The following is a 20082-nucleotide window of genomic DNA, read 5'->3' on the forward strand; positions in this document are numbered from 1 at the left end:
AGGGCTTGATCCATCACCGTTTTTTAGCTCACTGCACCATCCCAGCTCAGAACCTGGCTACATGCAAATTAGTCTGTTCCTGTCTCAGTGCATGATGGGAACAGGGCAAACCAAACTACCAAGCCAATTCTTATACTGGGAAGGAAACAAGCTACCGGGGACCGGTTTCTGGCATTTCAGCCTCGTCGGCCCGGCTTGCTTGAATCCTGATGGTGCAATGAGCAAGGGACTCACATCTGAGTATACCCTTCCACGCTTATGGTGGACAAAATGATTCAGAAAAGGGGGTGGTGATGAACAGAGTGCCTGAATTAAGCAGACCACTCTTACCCAGTCCAAAGATCAGGGCTTGATCCATCACCGTTTTTTAGCTCACTGCACCATCCCAGCTCAGAACTTGGCTATATGCAAATTAGTCTGTTCCTGTCCCAGTGCATGATGGGAACAGGGCAAACCAAACTACCAAGCCAATTCTTATACTGGGAAGGAAACAAGCTACCGGGGACCGGTTTCTGGCATTTCAGCCTCGTCGGCCCAGCTTGCTTGAATCCTGATGGTGCAATGAGCAAGGGACTCACATCTGAGTATACCCTTCCACGCTTGTGGTGGACAATGCTCTGCATACTCCCGCCGCCTAGTATTGGGCTCAGACATTTGCGGCTTGTTTCTTTGAAGTGGAGTACCAAAACTCCTACTCTTGGTAGACTACGCCCCGGGACAAAGACTGCACTTCAGATTACTTTCCACTCAGTAGGCGAGAAGTGTATCTGGAGTGCTGAAGAAAAGTGCACTGTACATTGAGAACTGCAAGTTGAAAAGAAAGAGCTAAACATCTGTGATCATCACTGGTTTACATTGAGGAGGAGGGGGCGCATGTGAATCTACAGCACTGCATGCTAAGTATAGATCTATACAGGGTAATGAATATTATTATAATTCAGCAGCCCACATGCCTCGAACTGAATATGCTACTTACCAGTATGCATCTGTTCTTGGCATGTAGGGCTGCTAACATTCATATCTATAGCATAGATCGCCGCCTAGTGTTGGGTCCGGATGATTGCACGTTGTTGTCCTGGAAGAGTCTTCGAAGTATCACGAGATAGGTGGCTCCTCCCCTGGACTACAGTGCGCATGGGCATCGACTCCATCCTCAGATTGTTTTTAGCCGTTGTGGCGAAGATGGAGTGTAATAGTGTGAGCGATGACCATGCCTAAGAGTAAATGCAAGAAAATTCTGCAGCCGCTACAAGCGCCGGGGAGGAGGGCGGGCGATATGAATGTCAGCAGCCCTACAGGCCTAGAACAGATGCATACTGGTAAGTAGCATATTCAGTTCGAGGCATGTGGGCTGCTGAATTCATATCTATAGCATAGAATATATAGCAGTCCCTCCATTAACGGCGGCCGCCCGTGCCAGCTGCAGAAGTCTGAAAAAGTGTCTTAAGAACAGCCTGTCCTACAGCTGCCTGCTGTTTGGAGTGCACATCTACACAGTAATGTTTAGTAAAGGTATGTGGTGTAGACCATGTGGCTGCTCTAAAAATATCTTCCAAAGGGATATTACCAAGGAAAGCCATAGAGGCCCCCAACTTGCGGGTGGAGTGGGCTCTGGGGGGGACCGTTAAAGTGCGCTTAGCCTTGTGATAGCAAATCTGAATACACTTAACGATCCACCTGGCTATACCTGCTTTGGAAACGGGGTTGCCTTTGTGTTGGGCTGAGAAGGCAACAAAGAGCCGTTGAGTCTTGCGAAAGTCTTTGGTTCTGTCAATGTAGTACATTAACGCTCTTTTGACGTCAAGCGTGTGGAGCATTCTTTCTGCTACTGTTTCAGGGTTCTGAAAGAATGCGGGCAGTTCGATGGTTTGATTAACATGAAACTGCGACACCACCTTAGGAAGAAACTTCGGGTTAGTGCGCAGCACCACCCTGTTAGAATGAATTTGTATAAATGGCTCTTGTACTGTGAGCGCCTGTAGCTCACTAACACGCCGTAGAGACGTGATGGCAATGAGAAAAGCCACTTTCCATGTTAAGAACTGAATCTCACATGAATGAAGAGGCTCAAAAGGTGGGCCCATCAACCTGGTGAGGACCACATTGAGGTTCCACACCGGAGCTGGCAGGGTCCTGGGAGGGATGACCCGCTTCAGCCCCTCCAGAAAAGCTTTAATGGCAGGCACCCTGAAAACAGAGAGATGCTGCCTGTTCTGGAGATAAGCCGCTATGGCGGATAAGTGTATCCGAATGGAAGCATATGCTAGATTGCATTTGTAAAGCTGTAACAAATAGCAGATGTTAGGAATGGATGCATCTAGCGGGTTGATGTTGTGCATAGCAAGCTCTGGTAGTGGGCTTTCTTGCCTCCCGGATGATATCCATGCATTCCGGAGGCAGATTAAGGTAGCCAAATTCTAAGACCTCAGGAGCCAGATCGCCAGATTGAGCTGTTGCGGATCTGGATGCTGAATGTCGCCATGGCTCTGCGTCAAGAGGCTGGGTGTGAGGTGCAGCCTTTGATGCGGTACCACGGAGAGTTCTAGAAACGTGGTGTACCATGGTTGGCGAGCCCACATTAGAGCAACCAGGATGAGAGTCATCGAGTGCTGCTTTAGCTTTCTTGCCACCAGCGGGATGAGAGGTGCTGGGGGAAAAGCGTACGCAAATTTGCCTGACCAGTTCATCCATATCGCATTGCCCTGCGACTGTGGGTGCGGGAACCTGGCGGCAAAGCTTTGGCATTTGGCGTTTTCCCTTGTGGCGAACAGGTCTATCTCTAGATGAGCCCACTGCTGGATGTACGGGCGGAGTACTGATGGATGTATCTCCCACTCGTGCATTTGGTGGCTGTACCTGCTGAGCAGATCCGCCATCTGAATATCCTTGCCTGGGAGGTGCTCCGCCATGAGGAAGATGTTCCTTTGAATGGCCCACTTCCACATGCTCTGAGCCAGATGAGACAACTGTGGAGAGTGTGTACCTCCCTGCTTCTGAATGTAGTATATTGCCGTCATGTTGTCCGTCCTGATCAACACGACCTTGTTGCACAGACGTACTTTGAAGGACTTGAGCGCCATGAAGATTGCCATCAGCTCCAGGAGGTTGTTGTGCATCTTCTTTTGCTGCGTTGTCCATAGTCCCTGCACTGTGTAGTGGAGTACATGAGCTCCCCATCCCTGGAGAGATGAGTCAGTTGTTAGGATGATTTGTGGCACAGGCTCCTGGAACGGTCGGCCCTTGCAAAGGTTGTGTGGATTCCACCAATGCAGAGAATTGTATGCACGACCGGTTACCAACACTAGGTCTTTCAACTGTCCGTGAGCCTGAGTCCACTGATGTGCTAAGCACCCCTGAAGCGGACGCATATGTAGTCTCGCATGCGGGACTATGAAGATGCAGGGGGCCATCATGCCTATCAACTGCATGAACACTAGTGCTGGAAGCGAGTGTTGCGGTCTGAATTTCTGTATCAGCAATTGAATGCTGTTGATCCTCACTGAATTTGGCTGTGCTGTGGCTGCCAGTGTTTATCGTCGTGCCCAGATACTGCCGTACATGGGCTGGCTGAAGGTGTGATTTTGGGTAATTCAGTGAGAATCCTAGATCGTGAAGAAGGTGAATGGTGTGGGACATGTTGGCGGCGCACTGCTGGGCTGACTTTGCTTGGACAAGCCAGTCGTCCAGATAAGGGTAGACGTGAATGTTTTGTCTCCTGAGGTGTGCGGCCACTGTCGCCTGGCACTTTGTGAACACCCTGGGCGCTGTAGTCACTCCGAAAGGGAGGACTTTGAATTGGTAATGCGGATTCTGAATGGTGAATCGGAGGTATTTTCTGTGTGACGGATGTAGCGGAATGTGAAAATATGCATCCTTTAGATCTAATGTGGCGAGGAAATCTCCCTGATTGAGCAACGGAAGAACCTACTGCAGTGTGAGCATGTGAAAGTGTTCTGATAGAATGTACTGGTTTAGGGGTCTGAGGTCCAGTATGGGTCTGAGGGACCCGTCCTTTTTCGGGATTAAGAAGTCCATAGAGTACACTCCTGTGCCTCTTTCTTCCACCGGCACGAGCTCGATTGCCCCTTTTTGCAGCATGACGAGTACCTCCTGCTGCAATAAGTGCAAATGCTCTGTGGACATAGGACGGTGTTTTGGGGGTATGTTATGTTATGTTATATTAATTTATTGTGCGCACAGCTACTCCAGCCAAGGAGCGTCCCGGCGTATAGACAAGGAGAAACATAACACAACAGAAAAGAAGGCAGATTGGAAATAACTAAAACAGAAAAGTTTTGATCGCTCTCCGAAAGGTCATAAGGTCCTCTAGTAGACGAATTTCAACTGGGAGAGAGTTCCAAGATAGTGCCGCTTTTACTCTAAAGGAACGACCCCCCGTACGGCTAAGTTTAAACCTAGGGACTACAGCAAGGGCCTGGCCCTGAGAGCGGGGGGTGCGAGTGGGGACGTAGAAAGAAAGACAGCTGGACAAGATTTCAGGGCCTATACCTCTCAAAATCTTGAAGGTCAGACAAAGGACCTTGAAGAGAATACGCTTCCTCACTGGAAGCCAGTGTAGGGAGCGAAGGACACTTGCCACCGGGCAATATCTGGGCAGACCGACAATCGCTCTTGCCGCAGCATTTTGAACCCTTTGGAGGCGAGTTAACTCAGCCTGGTTAGCCCCAACCAAAAGAGAGCTAGCATAATCCAGGCGAGAGATGATAGTTGCCTGGATCACTAGCTGTCGGGTTGGGGCATAAAAAAAATTTAATACTGGTCTTAGACCTCTCAACAGACCAAAACAGCAGGCTGCTGTCTTTTTGGTGTGTCCTACAAAGGTAAGGCCCGCATCCAGGCAGACCCCCAGATTTTTCACCTCCGACACCGGGGTTGGAGTAGGTCCCAGCTCGGGAGGCCACCATTGGTCGCCCCACAGCTCCACTCCCCTTCCGACAACCATTACCTCCGTTTTAGTGGCATTAAGCTGGAGACAGTTTCCTGTCAGCCAGCTAGCCACCTCCTTCAGTCCAGCCTGAAACCTGGGGGCATCTTGTTCCGCGTCCCCACTGAGAGTAACCGCCAGCTGTGTGTCGTCGGCATATGAGACCAAGGTAAGGCCCCACTGCCTGGCGACATAAGCCAGCGGTCTCACATAGAGATTAAACAGCGTGGGACTCAGCGAGGACCCCTGCGGAACCCCCATGGCCAGAGGCTGGAAGTTGGACTTGAAGGGAGGGATGGAAACACAGAAGGAACGGTGGTCAAGGAAGGAGCGGAACCACTGCAACGCCCGGCCACCGATACCAATCTCCTCGAGCCGACGCAGGAGGATGCCGTGAGATACCGTGTCAAAGGCGGCGCTGAGGTCTAACAATATCAGCGCCGCCGTTTGACCCTCATCCAACCTCGCCCGAAGATGTTCCACCATCACAAGAAGAGCAGTCTCCGTGCTGTGTCCAGCACGGAAGCCATTTTGTGTGGGGTAGAGGGCGTTGGTCCGGGCCAGATGTTCTGACAGGGCCAGATTGACATAGGCCTCTGTAATCTTTGCCGGCCAGGGCAACAGCGAGATGGGACGGTAACTTTCAGGCTTCGACTGGTCCAAGGAAGGTTTTTTAATAATTGGGGACACCACTGCCTGCTTCCACTTAGTTGGTACCACACCAGACTCAAGGGAGAGGTTGACAAGGGCACGCACAACAGTGCGCCCCATAAAGGTCTGATCTCGAAAGAGAGCAGATCTTACTGGATCGGATGGAGATCCAGTTTTGACTTGCAACGCAAGTTTGTCAAATCCATCCACCGTGAGAGGGGGAAATGAGAGCAGGGTGATTTGATGGAGTCCCCTCAGAGCTTCCCAGACCAATCCCTATACTAGGGAATGTCCGGTAAATTGCTTGGACTTTACCCAGGAAATAGGAAGCCAGGGATTCACATTGAGAGATGTAACTCACGGTCGTAGAGGTGATCCGCTTCGCCGTCAGATCTTTCACGGCCTTGAAGATGGCCTTCGACGGGTTAATGCTGTTTTGAAATTCGGCGGCATAAAATGCCGCTCGGGCTCGACAAACAGCCCGATGATAGAGCTTGACGGACGTGGCGTAAGCAGCTTTTAAATCAGCCGCATACGTCTTCCGCCATGCCCTCTCCGCCCGTCTACAGGCTCCCTTCAAGGCACGTAAGGCACCATCATACCAGGGACTCGACTCTCTAGTATTGATTTTAGTCGATACGATAGGCATCAGAGCATCCAGAGCCCTGGTGAGCCAGGAGCAGAAGAGATCATATCCCTCCTCTATGCCATTCAATGGACCCAGCGGCTCCTCTGATAGAAGACGGTGGAAGTCTTCTAGCCTGAGTTTATGCCATAGTCTCCTGGGTACCCGTCTTGCTGATGAAATGGGAGGGGCAACCAATGTTGGGTGGAGTGGATATTAACTCCAGACAATAACCATACTGGATAAGCTTTCTGACCCACCTGTCTGTGGTGATGGATTTCCAGACCGGCAGGAACTGTTGGAATCTCCCCCCGACCGGTGTTGTATGGTCGGGAGGCAGTGACAAGGCGTCACTGTTTGTTGGCGGCAGAGGATCGGGAGCTGTTGTTTCCACGACCTCTGCCTTTGGCGCTATTTCCGCGATAGCCACCTCTACTTTGTTTGTTGTATGAGGTTTGTGCGCCACTCTTATTGTACTGCGTTTGCTGGGACATTTGGCCTCTGGAAACACCTCTATTGCCTGAGCGACGAAAAGAAACACCCCTGAACTGCTGCGACTGCAGAGCCCCCATAGACTTTGCAGTCTCAGTGTCCTTTTGATTTTTTCTAGGGTGGTGTCCACCTCAGGTCCAAATTAAGTGATCAGGGTTCACAGGCTGATTTAGGATGGTGGTTTGTATCTCCGGCTTGAACCCGGAGATTCTGAGCCAGGCCTGTCGCCGCAACATCACACTGGTGTTAATGGCCCTGGCCGCGGTGTCCGCCGCGTCCAGTGCACACTTAATAGAAGCATTTGAGATGAGTTTCCCTTCCTGTATGAGCATCTCCGCTGCCTCTTTATATTCATCTGGCAAGTGTTGTAACAGGGTCTCTAGTGTATCGTAGTGTGCCCTGTCATATCTGGCTAAGAGTGCCTGAGTGTTAGAAATGCGCCAGATATTGGCCGCTTGAGCCGCCACCCTCTTCCCCGATGCTTCTAGCACTTTAGATTCCTTGTCAGGGGGAGGAGCATCACCAGTAGTTTGTGAGTTTGCCCTCTTCCGGGCATTGGAAACAATTAAAGAGTCTAACGGTAACTGGCCCCTGATGTAGGCAGGGTCGCCAGGAGCCGGCTTGTACTTCTTCTCAATTCTGGGGTTTATAACCCTGGCACGTGTGGGTTCTTTAAAAATGTCTCCGGCATGTTTTAAGACACCCTTCAACATTGGCAGAGTCTTTACGGTTCTCTCAGAGGTGGAAAAGGTGTCAAACAAAAAATCCACCTCAATAGGGTCAGCATGGAGCTGGACGTCATGATTTTTGGCTGCCCTTTCAATAAGCGCATTAAATGCCGCTGAGTCCTCAGTAGGCGATGTTTTCACGTTATACACCCGAGTGTCTGGGGCAGTTTGTGGATCCCCTGGGTCAGCAGCATCTGCCCATGTGTCATGTTGATCCTCAGGATCAGTGTCGGCAGGGTAGTTGTACTCATCATAGTCACCTTCCCCAGCCTCCACATCTGAGTAAGTGGGCGAGATAGGAGCAGTGTCCTGTCCACGTGGAGCTATCAGTTCTACAAGAACGGGTGAATCCATGGAATCCTTCTTCTTTAAGAGAATTGTGTAGGACTCCATAGGCTGTGTTGGGGCAATCTTTCGCTTGTAAATAGAAAGTTTCCCCGTGGGGGCGTCGATGAATTGTTCCGACTGCTCCTCAAGCAGGGGTTGTCGATGCTCTGTTCTCACAACCTTAGGTGTAGGCTTCGGCCCCGCGGACACCTTCATGGACGCCTCGACGACCGGTTTAGGTGCGAAGGCCTTCAGCATCACTTCCTGTGGCAGCGTAAACTGAATTGGCGCCGGTGACTTTTGAGGTTTGGTGGCAGTCTTCGGCGTGGAAGTATCCTTCGGTCCGACAGCTTTCTCCTCAATGCGTTTTAAGGACTCAGACACTTGTTTTGAGAAGGAGGCGGACGGTTGCGTCGACTCGACAGGTCCCTTTGAGCCACCACCAGGTGCGGTGTCGAGGGTTGTATTGCTTTTGGTCATGTCCGGCCGAGGCACAGGATCGACAACCTTTGTAGCTCCGAGTCCTTTGTCTGTGTCGACGGCCCTCTGCGTCAATTTCTTCGGGTCGACGACCTTGACAAGTGCTTTCGGTGTCCCAGTCTTCGGGTCGACACCCTTGAGCGACTTCACCGGGTCGATAACCTTTTTTGTCTTAGTCGGCGCCGATAGGTCAGAAGACTTCGAGCCGACCAAGGCAACACGCACTTTCGGTTTCGATGGCGCCTCTAGTGCTTTCGGTTGTGAAGGCACCGAAGCTTTCCCTTTCGGTTTCGATTTCACCATATGTGGTTCGTTAGAAGTGTCCGTAGCCGGGCCCGGAGGCGAGACTGTAGAACCCAGTGTAAGATCTTGGGTAAGGCCATGCGGCGATCCCTCGACCTGAGCCGTATGAATTGTTTCAACGGGGCATAGCTCCTCGCTCGAGCTATCTTCCATGGCCCCATCGGCCCCATCGTCGTCTCCTACCTCGTCGACGACTTCTTCAGCATCGAGCATTTCTACATCTGCGTCGTAGTTGGAGTCTATCTCCGCTGCTGGATGGGACATCGGCTCTTGATCTTCCTGCTCGTCTGCCTCTTCACCCTCGGTATCGAAAATGTTCACCTGGTCAGATGCCGTCTGCTGGGCCTCCTGGCGCGCCGAAGTCGAATCGTCTTCTTGGAGCGGAAACGAGAACAAGCCATACAGCTTGCCTCATCGTGATCCGGCGACAGGCAATTGTTGCACACCGGGTGGACGTCGATGTGAGGGTACTTCGAGTTGCACACGGGGCACCTCTTGAACGGGCTCCGTTCCATGATGTTTCGTCGAAGAAGGTCTTTAGCGTTGACTGGGCCTTGAGCGCCGAAGAGCCACGCGACTCCTCTGGATGTTCGACTCGGGAACTGCGCTGGAACAGAACAGGACACCGATCGCAAGACAATACCGACAATATAGTAAAGGCCTTTGGGCCAAAAGAAAAGTTTCTATCGATTCCAAACTTGAGTGATCAAATATGCATCCGAACCCAGTGGCGGAAAAAAACAATCAGGGGATGGAGTCGATGCCCATGCGCACTGTAGTCCAGGGGAGGAGCCACCTATCTCGTGTTACTTCGAAGACTCTTCCAGGACAACAATGTGCAATCATCCGGACCCAACACTAGGCGGCAATCTATGCAATAGATATGAATTCAGCAGCCCACGTGACTGGAACCTGTGAGTTACGTGCATGTCTGCCCAAGGAGACAGTATGTTATCCCTTGGTTGGATCTGGTCACTGATCACCGCCAGAACTGCGCCTGTCCTCTCTAGCAGCTCACCCTGAGTGTACAGTGCTCATCACCCCTCTCACATCCAGTGAGCAGCCATATGACCACAGAGAGGCTCCTTGTTCAGCTTTTGCAAACCCCGAAAACTGATCTATCCACACAAAAGACAATATCATACCACGAGTAGTTCACCGGTACAGAGTGAAGCACTCACCTGGTAGGATACTCGTCCTTTTTATCGATACAGATGGTGTGTCCTCGACCGTACCACTCTCCATCATAGTGAAGGCGCCCATCCTCCGACCTGGCACTGTGCGGGAACTTATCCATCTTCATTGGAACTACGGAAAACAGGAAGAGGAAGAATGAGCGCCTGTTGCGTGGAATGACAACTACCCCCAAGAAACAAAGTTGCCCAGAATGTAGGGGCAGGCTCTCTGTGCTAATGCCCTGCAGGGGCCGTGGCTGCTCTTAGATGGTCATGTCTGATCATGCATGTTTTCTCTTACCAAGACTCAGGATTTCAGTTGTGCACATGCTCCTGTGTGCTGAAGGTGCTTCGGCCTGGCTGCTCACATTGCTAATGGTCAGAAAGGGCCTCATATGATCACGTGTATGAGGTCACGCACAGATCTGAAATTTAATCTGCCAAGCAATTCCTCAATGTCCATGTATCAATGCCCAGAGGAGACAGGGCGGCTCTCACATGGTCTAGTGAGACAAACCTAAAAGTGTGGCCTCACTGGTGTGCCTAAAGACATTGTTCTGCGATATCCTGGAGGAAATTACATTGTGACTACTCTCCGAGTGCCTGTACAAGGGACCCTGATGAGGAGTAGAAGCTCACAGTGGGTAGAGAAGGTCACCTGAGCCTGATGACTGCATAGAAGCGGGATTGTACTGCAGACCCTCAGGGCCGCCAAATGATGGTTGAAGGAAAACGTTAGATTCACATACTCTGCATGCTCCTGCCATGTAGTGCTGGACTCAACGTTTGTGCACTGCTTTTCTTCATAGAACGGCTTCAGAGGCGCAGGAGGCACTGGGACTCCACCCCGAAGCAGTAATCCACATGGGCACCGACTACATGTTACACTGTTTTTCACACAGCAGGTGAGTGCTATGGATCGGCGAGAGAACACAGTATGGTGCACATGTATATTATGAAAGGAATCTAGCTAATAAGTAGAGACCTGCAAGTAGTGCCACCCGCTTCTGGTAGGGTGGGTGAATATGAATCTACAGCACTACACGCTACAGATTCTTATTGGGTAAATCACCTTTTCCAGGTGCAGCATTTCATGCTGTAGATACACATGCTCTGCAGACTGTAACGCAGGTCTTCCCTTCAGGGGGTGGCTAGTGTATGGATCAATCAGGGAAATGGTAAGCGCACGACTCACCCGTGAGGGTCTCAAGGCGCCAAGGCACATGTCCACACAGCAGTGCTTGGTAAAAGTGCAAGGTATTATTCAAGCGGCTGCTTTACATGAATCAGCTAACAGGACATGGTCAAGGGAGTCCTTGGTTTCTGCTGTGTGTGTGTAGAGGTCGCCCAAGTCAACAGGGATGGCTCTTTTGGCTTTATGACAGCAAGATTGGTCTGGCAAAGGCTACAAACTGGTCAGCTTTGCGGAACAGCTTGGTCCTGTCAATGTAATACATGAGAGCGAGTTGAACATCTCTAGGGAAGGGCCCTCTCCGCTACAGAGTCTGGGTGAGGGAAGAAGACTGGGAGCTCTATAGTCCGGCTGAATTGGAAAGCGGACACCATTTTGGGGAGGAACTTTGGGTTAGTTCGGAGGATGACCCTGTCCTTGTGGATGCAAATGAGGTCCTGTAGGAGAAAGGCCTGCCACTCATGGATGTGTTTGAGAGATGTTAAGACTACGAGGAAAACTACTTCCCAGGAGAGGAACGGAAGAGTGCAGAGGCTTAAATGGGGGTCCCAGGAGTCTAGCAAGAACCACACAGACTGCACACAGGGGCATGTTGGGGTCTCTGTGAGGGATGTGTCTTAGGAGACCGTCCATGAAAACCTCAACTACAGGGATGCCAAGTAGGGAAGGGGTTCCCTGTTTTGCATGTCATCGGCTATTGTTGCCAAATGGAGAAACAGAATTGTATGCCAAGACCAATGTCTACAGATCTACAAATGAACAGATAATATCTTAGACAGTCGGCTTAAGGGGGTCCAGATGTTTGGAAATACAAGAGCAGACACATTCTCATCCAATTTGCTGCACAGCTGGCTCATGTGGTAGGCCGCAGGACGCCCGCAAAAGGGCCATGGACTCCAGGACTTCAGGTGCCTGGCGCCTAGATAGATGTGTCTGGGTGTCCGATTTGACCTTGGTTCTTCGTGAGAAAGTTGGGTCTGTTGGGGAACTTCTTGTGGGACCACCGCAAGGAGTGTTTTACCAGGGTAGTCTGACCCACTTGGAAGGCTACCAGGATTAGGGTTTGGGATATGCGCCACACCTTCCGCACCAAGTTCCTACTTGTGGACTGGTTGATGCATCCTAAGCAGGTCTGTCACGTCGTCGTCCACCCCGGGAAGGTAGGCCGTCAGATGGCGTATGCAGCGGCAGTGCGCCCAACAGCAGGTCTGCTGCGCTAGTGATGAAAGTTAAAGAGTGAGTGACACATTGTTTTTGGGGATAATACATTGAGGTCCAGTATGTTTTGAAGACCACTTTGCTACGACTAACTTGAAGGAAACCTTTGAGAGCAAGGCATGCAGCAAGGAGCTTGAGACAGTTGATGAGATTCCTCTGATGAGGAGTTGGTGGTTGTGAAAGGTTGTTGTGGAGAAGATCGCAGACAAAGGATTTCTCCAATTCTGGGTGTGGAGTTGAACTGAAACTCAACACAGAGGCCCAAGAAAAAGTGGAGTATGTAGAGTCTCAGAGCCCATCCATACACTTCTGAACCCAGTGGTGGAAAGAAACATCTAACCAGGCCTGGGTGCCCATACACATTCCAGACTAGACAACCTGCAAATGTCAGAACCCAACACTAGATGGCAGAAGTATGCAGAGCATGCTACATCAACATGTTAGAAACAATTTATACAATTAGGATTTTAGAGCCAATGAAGCAACAATGCTCACACCTCTGGTGCTGAAAATGCCTCAATCCCCCCCCCCCCCCAGACAATGTCCTCACCTACAGATACAGCAAGACCACGCCCAGAACTGTGACGTGGCGAAGCCCCTGGGGAGCGGAGTGAAGCTTCTACCAGATCTGAGGAAAGAAGAGGTAAATTTCAGTATATTAGTGCCACTAGGCCTTTCTAAACAGCTCCTAGAAAACCTACCAGTCTGCTAGACTGGAAGACGCTCTGCTCACCCTGCCCCAAGGGTCGTTACAGTGGGGTACAATGTCTGTGCTTCCAAGGGACTCCACATTCACATCTCTCTTCCCTCTCAAAACCCACACCACGTCTCACATCTCTCTCCGCTCCTGAAACGCATCAGCCATGGCTACTCCTTTTAGGGGGCACTGGAGACCTCTGTCCTCTACCCCTGCCAGGCCATGAACCAAGGATCCTTTTCCAAGACTCCACTAACTACCACAACTGGGGTGCCAAGTAAACGAGTTACACTCCTCTAAATCACTGACACAAGCTGCTCTAGAGAGGGCTATACTAGCACCTTGTGGCCCTGGGAGGATCAGAGTTGCTTCAACATTGTAGTAGTAGCAATTCTGATGAAATGTGCTGGTAAGGAGGTTTATTGAGAGTCGAAATATTGACCCAGAAAGGTTTAATGTCAGTTGGACCTTGTAAGATTTTAACTCACAAGCAGCAGTTCAAATCAGATGTGAGCAGCAAGAACTCCGCCCACAGCCATCTTGCAAGCCAACAGTATGAACAGGATGGCTAGTGGACCTCACTTTTTTTTTTTAAGCTGATCATAGCAGAAGTCAGCTCTGGCAAGGTTAAAAGACAGGAAAAGCGTGGTATGACGTAGGGGGGATTGCAAAAATGACCTGCGTTAAAAGTGGTGTCCACATGTATGACTGGGGTAAACAGGAGAAAGTCAGCCACCATGGCCGCAGAGTCATGCATAGAGGGGGCCTGAAGACTGTAAGGGAGTGAGAATGGCAATACACAGACCACTAGCAGATATGGGCTCAGCTCAGATGCTGTACACAAATGCCTCAAGTCTGGCAGATGGGGTATTGGATGAACCAGAGCGAGGATAGCAGCCAACCGTCATGTTTACGGTTCCTTGAGACTGGAGCATTGACAGGCACGCAATACACCACAGCCTCACACAGCTGCAATGAGTTTGTGCTTGGCAACACTGCCAGGGATCCAATGGAGTTTGCCTTTGAGACAAGGAACTCATAAATCACTATTTGGAGCATGTGCTAAAGTGCAAATTCTATGAATTCATTCTTTGTAAAAAAAAGAAAAAACCTGCAGCACAGCTTCTTTACTTCTGATATGAAACGTCGAGCTCACTCACTCCTCCCTGTGCCCTACACAGACATAGCTCGGATTTAGAAGCTCCAGTTAGTCTAGCTGCTGTACCGAAGACCTGCCTCCACCCCATCTTTAACGCTGCACTACTCTACTCCATGGCTGAACTTCTGAACGGATCCTCCACGGCTTACCTTCTGCCTTCACTCGGTGAGGTCCAAGTGTCGCCATTGCCTGAGAGGAGAACAAGGAGAACAAGGTTTGGAAACATCAGTTAGGACACCAGACAAGCAGTCAAGAATCATACAGCAGTACTGGAGCAGAGCGCCTCTTTCCCATCAGCACCCCTTCCACGCGCCGATGCTACATGCTTCAAAGGTCCCCGTGCTGCAGTACAGAAGCAGAGCACTCTCTGATGCTTTCTTGTGCAGTAGCTATGCGCCACAGACCCCTCACTCCCCCAAAGCTGCCACATGCAATGCTGCCGAGGCAGAAGAACAGAAGTTGTGTTTTGCTTTTTCAAAGCAGAGCACAAGAAGAGAAAACAAGCATTGGCATAGCCAATAGGTCTCGCTTGTGGGACCTTATAAGTATTTTGTTTTGCAGCACAATATCCTTGTAACTAAATACTTATAAAGGTCCCACAAGCGAGACCTATTGGCTATGCCAATGCTTGTTTTTCTGGGTGCAGGTGAAAAAGAAAATGGTGAACTCCATGAGAAAATCAGGGCCAAGGAATACAAAAAGAGCCCGGATGATGTCTGCCAAGAAGAAGAAAGATTTTGTTGTATCTATCATATTGAAAAACCCGGATGACCCTTTGGATAATTAGAGCCTAGCAGAGAATAATCCCTTGAGTTTTAAAGATTCAAAGTTTGGACAGTAGATTGGTTGAATCACAGCTGCCTAGGCCCTAGCACTGAACAAGATCAACGATTAGCTGCACACAAATAAGCGTGAGAGCAGTTTATATGAACGTGTTGTGCCTATCCACTGCCTAAACCTTGGGCGAACCAATTAATCAATCACTGGCTATCGCTAACTCAGCACAAGATGCGTTAGGTAAATACTGAGGAGTGTGCATATTTACAACAAGGTGAAGTGATCTCTGTGGCAATGTACTTGTGCATCTGACAGCAGTGCTTGTCTCTACCTGCCGTGCTCTTCAGACGGAAGCTCTCTTCTTGCCACTGCCTGCTGCCCCTGCTCTAGGGCTAGCGCACCGCAATGTTTGTATTGGAAAGACACACACTTGTAAGGTATTCAATCGTTCAGCAAGCTCCTCATTAGCCAACACTCAGTCAGTGCAATATGGTGCGCTGGCCTTTACATAGGTGCACGGCGGCCGGGAGGCTGGCTGAGGGCGCCATTATTGACTGTTTGCCCGGGTGCCTCGCTGAAACCTAAAGTGTGGCTCCCGGGGTTGGCAGGGGGCTGCGGGCGCCAGTGTTGACAGTGCGCTACTGCTGTTAATTTACAAGGAAGAAAATGCAGAGGTCTGCATATATTTGCATTGTGCTTCGCGGCCGAATAAACAAATTAAACAAACGCGGCATGAGCTGAAACAGATGGCAGACTGCACGCAGGTAAAACAAGTGCAAGCGGGCGGAAAATTTTGCCAATGAGCTAAAAGTGTGCTCTTGTGCATGCACGTTTTTCTCTGTGACGTGCATGTCTTGTAGAGGGGGAGGAGGGAGGAGAAATGCTTGTAAAAAAAAAAAAAATGCGTGCGCCGGGAAAGGAAGGCAGAGAAGGGGAGGGGGGGAGGAGAAATGCAAGACGGCGGGCAGGGGAGCGGCGAAAATTACTAATTAGGGGAGGAGAAGCCGCAGAGCACACGCTGGGCGAAGCCCTTTGATGTGCTGTGCGGCAAATGGAGGGAGGCTGATGCGCGTTCATGTTTGAACACGTGGTTCACATGAACTGATTGAAAACGCCATGAAAACGCCAGCAAAAAGCTGGTGGTTTCATGATGTTTTCGCCGCTTGAATTCTCGCTCCGCTCGATGCGCATCGATAGGTCGCGAGACCTAAAAAAAAGGAGTCTATACACAGGTGATGTCAATATTCACAAGTGTGTGCGCGGATACAGTTGTGAAAATAAAGCATGCCATGAACCCTCCCTTACCTATAGGCAGCAACTGTAGGACACTCAAGGGTGTGGCGGGTGTAGAAGAGGGGGTCTCTAAAGCTTTCTCTGAACAGAAGACACAGTGTGTGAAATGCAGCTGACCGAATTAGTCAAACTAGAGTGCAACCATCATCTGCTATTCCTACAAAGTTGGAGAAACCAGAGCGACACCTACTGCTGGCCTCAAGTGGGAGAAAAAAATGACGCTGCCCCAGCAACACCTGGTGCTAGCCTCCGGTAGAAGAAACTAGATGGACACCAACACCCTGCTGCTAGTAGGTGGTAAAAACCATAGTAATACTGCTAGCAGCAACACCAACTGCTGGTCTGAGATCAGTGAAACCAGAGTGACAACATCCCTGCTGCTAGTCAGTGGAAATAACCATAGTAATACTGCTAGCATCAACACCCACTGCTAGTCTGAGGTCAGAGAAACCAAAGTGACACCAACATACTGCTACTAGTCAGTGGAAATAACCATAGTAATACTGCTAGCATCAACACCCACTGCTAGTCTGAGGTCAGAGAAACCGAAGTGACACCAACATACTGCTGCTAGTAGGTGGTAAAAACCATAGTGATACTGCTAACATCAACACCCACTGCTAGTCTGAGGTCAGAGAAACCAAAGTGACACCAACATACTGCTGCTAGTAGGTGGTAAAAACCATAGTGATACTGCTAGCATCAACACCCACTGCTAGTCTGAGGTCAGATAAACCAAAGTGACACCAACATACTGCTTCTAGTAGGTGGTAAAAACCATAGTAATACTGCTAGCATCAACACCCACTGCTAGTCTGAGGTCAGAGAAACCAAAGTGACACCAACATACTGCTTCTAGTAGGTGGTAAAAACCATAGTGATACTGCTAGCATCAACACCCACTGCTAGTCTGAGGTCAGAGAAACCAAAGTGACACCAACATACTGCTGCTAGTAGGTGGTAAAAACCATAGTAATACTGCTAGCATCAACACCCACTGCTAGTCGGAGGTCAGAGAAACCAAAGTGACACCAACATACTGCTGCTAGTAGGTGGTAAAAACCATAGTAATACTGCTAGCATCAACACCCACTGCTAGTCTGAGGTCAGAGAAACCGAAGTGACACCAACATACTGCTGCTAGTAGGTGGTAAAAACCATAGTGATACTGCTAACATCAACACCCACTGCTAGTCTGAGGTCAGAGAAACCAAAGTGACACCAACATACTGCTGCTAGTAGGTGGTAAAAACCATAGTGATACTGCTAGCATCAACACCCACTGCTAGTCTGAGGTCAGATAAACCAAAGTGACACCAACATACTGCTTCTAGTAGGTGGTAAAAACCATAGTAATACTGCTAGCATCAACACCCACTGCTAGTCTGAGGTCAGAGAAACCAAAGTGACACCAACATACTGCTTCTAGTAGGTGGTAAAAACCATAGTGATACTGCTAGCATCAACACCCACTGCTAGTCTGAGGTCAGAGAAACCAAAGTGACACCAACATACTGCTGCTAGTAGGTGGTAAAAACCATAGTAATACTGCTAGCATCAACACCCACTGCTAGTCGGAGGTCAGAGAAACCAAAGTGACACCAACATACTGCTGCTAGTAGGTGGTAAAAACCATAGTAATACTGCTAGCATCAACACCCACTGCTAGTCTGAGGTCAGAGAAACCAAAGTGACACCAACATACTGCTTCTAGTAGGTGGTAAAAACCATAGTGATACTGCTAACATCAACACCCACTGCTAGTCTGAGGTCAGAGAAACCAAAGTGACACCAACATACTGCTGCTAGTAGGTGGTAAAAACCATAGTAATACTGCTAGCATCAACACCCACTGCTAGTCTGAGGTCAGAGAAACCAAAGTGACACCAACATACTGCTGCTAGTAGGTGGTAAAAACCATAGTGATACTGCTAACATCAACACCCACTGCTAGTCTGAGGTCAGAGAAACCGAAGTGACACCAACATACTGCTGCTAGTAGGTGGTAAAAACCATAGTGATACTGCTAGCATCAACACCCACTGCTAGTCTGAGGTCAGAGAAACCGAAGTGACACCAACATACTGCTGCTAGTAGGTGGTAAAAACCATAGTAATACTGCTAGCATCAACACCCACTGCTAGTCTGAGGTCAGAGAAACCGAAGTGACACCAACATACTGCTGCTAGTAGGTGGTAAAAACCATAGTGATACTGCAAGCATCGACACCCACTGCTATTCCCCGATCAGAGAAACCAGAGTGCCACCAGGCAGCAGATGCTAGTCTTCGGTTCTAACAGCCATATCAATCCTGCTACCTGGAATAGCAGCTGCTAGCCTCAGGTCAGACAAGGTAGACCAACACTGGCCACCACCAACACTGGCCACCACCAACACTGGCCACCACCAACACTGGCCACCACCAACACTGACTGCGACTCTAGGGCCCAAAAAACCACTGACTGAAGTCACCTGTAGTGGACAGGGAGGAAACGAAAAATGTAAAGATGGTTTCAGTTCCGCTATGAGGATTTCATGGAGGGGTTGATGGTTTGCAAGGGGGACTATATAATGTTGGCAACTAGGTAAACAAATCATGGGCTGTACAGAAGGTCTAGCTAGCCGGCAGGCTACAAGAGCTGAAAGCTCTCCTAGATCATGAAGAAGCAAGGAGCAAGAGTTTTGAGGGAGCCTCAATAGATGAACTGTTCAGAGATTCTCCAAAGCAGGTGATGGTAACACCGATTCTGTTTCTCTTATCAGGAAGAGGGACACAAATGTATAGGAGCTTAGGAGGGGGCAATACAGGCTTGAGATGTTGGAGACTGTTTCCTAATTGCCATCATGTTGCCTATGATGCTTTAAATGCACATATTTTGAACTCATGAAGAGTATACTAATCCGTTGTGTGTGCGCATCAAGAGCAGTCAGCTCAGCAAGCGTGTTCGCTTTCATCCTCTTTCCTGGGTCATAGGCTGTTGACAATGCAACAGAAAGAGTTTGTGAGCTGGAGGTAATGACTGCCATCGAGCATGCCTGCAGCAGGGCAACTTGCAATGATGTCTCTGCTGGGAGAGCCTTCCCACAGTGCCGAAGAGTCCACCAGCCACAGGTCTCGGGGGAGAAAGAGTTAGCACTACAGGTAAGTGGTACAGGCCTGGCATGTAAGTACAAAAGGGATGCACAACCAGTTGATTTTCAATAGACCAACAGTAAGATAATGATTAAAAACAAGCAACCAGATTAAAATTGACTCAAGTATACACCCATATTTCCCCTACACCATTCCCATATCTTAATATCACGGGTCAATTTACAGCCTTCACAAATGCAGCGAAATGCGGACCTCAATGCAAAATTAGAATCAACAAGTCGTAAGAGGCTGACCACCTCAAACCAGACCTGTGACCATGTGAGCAACAAAGAAACAACTTTCTGATATGGGCAGGTGTGTGAGGGATTGTGGACAGGGACTAGCGACGGATCTGTGTAGCACCAGAGGAAGGTTCATTTAGTCTTCCTAATTGTACAAAGCACAACGACAGCACAAAAATCATTCCCTGGAATCCCCATTGAACAAGGAATTGAAGTATTACATGAACGCCGGCCCTACCTTCCGGATCGACGTCCAGTCTTCGAGGATGTCCAGGTCCTGCAGCATGTACACGATATATGGGCGTTTGAAAGTTAAGGACAGTTTGGGTTTACACATTTTTCTGAACCCCTTCCTGCTCACACACTGTTCATTTCTGACAAGGGCCTGCAGACCCAACTTAACATACACACTTCAGTTAGAAGTTAAGTTCTGAAATCAGACATGGTAAAAGAAGAGTCAGCAGACTGGGCAGCTAAAACTACTTCACAGAGATGGAAACTAGCAAAGGGGACGGTACAACCAAGCACATTGCTGTTCTAGTTCTTCAAACCTTCCGTGAACCCACAGAGAAATCTGGCAAAGAAAATAAAAAACATTTTCCACCCTCAAGCCAACTGAAAGTTTGCTTTGTTCCTGAAATTACA

The 20082-nt window shown here is 49.4% G+C and overlaps 1 protein-coding gene across 2 annotated transcripts in view; it reads right to left on the minus strand.

Moving 5' to 3' along the window:
- The window catches only part of BRMS1L (BRMS1 like transcriptional repressor), a 74600-nt gene that overhangs the window by 16331 nt on the left and 38187 nt on the right, over window positions 1-20082 (minus strand). For both annotated transcript variants that reach the window (XM_078659358.1, XM_078659357.1), the window contains 4 exons: window positions 19676-19740; window positions 14142-14181; window positions 12687-12764; window positions 9733-9859 (listed from right to left, as the gene is read on the minus strand). In XM_078659358.1, the coding sequence (XP_078515484.1) occupies window positions 9733-9859; window positions 12687-12764; window positions 14142-14181; window positions 19676-19740 (310 nt within the window). The remainder of the gene's footprint in view (window positions 1-9732; window positions 9860-12686; window positions 12765-14141; window positions 14182-19675; window positions 19741-20082) is intronic.

Source organism: Lissotriton helveticus, chromosome 9 (genome assembly GCF_964261635.1).
Source record: "Lissotriton helveticus chromosome 9, aLisHel1.1, whole genome shotgun sequence".
NCBI lineage: Eukaryota > Metazoa > Chordata > Amphibia > Caudata > Salamandridae > Lissotriton > Lissotriton helveticus.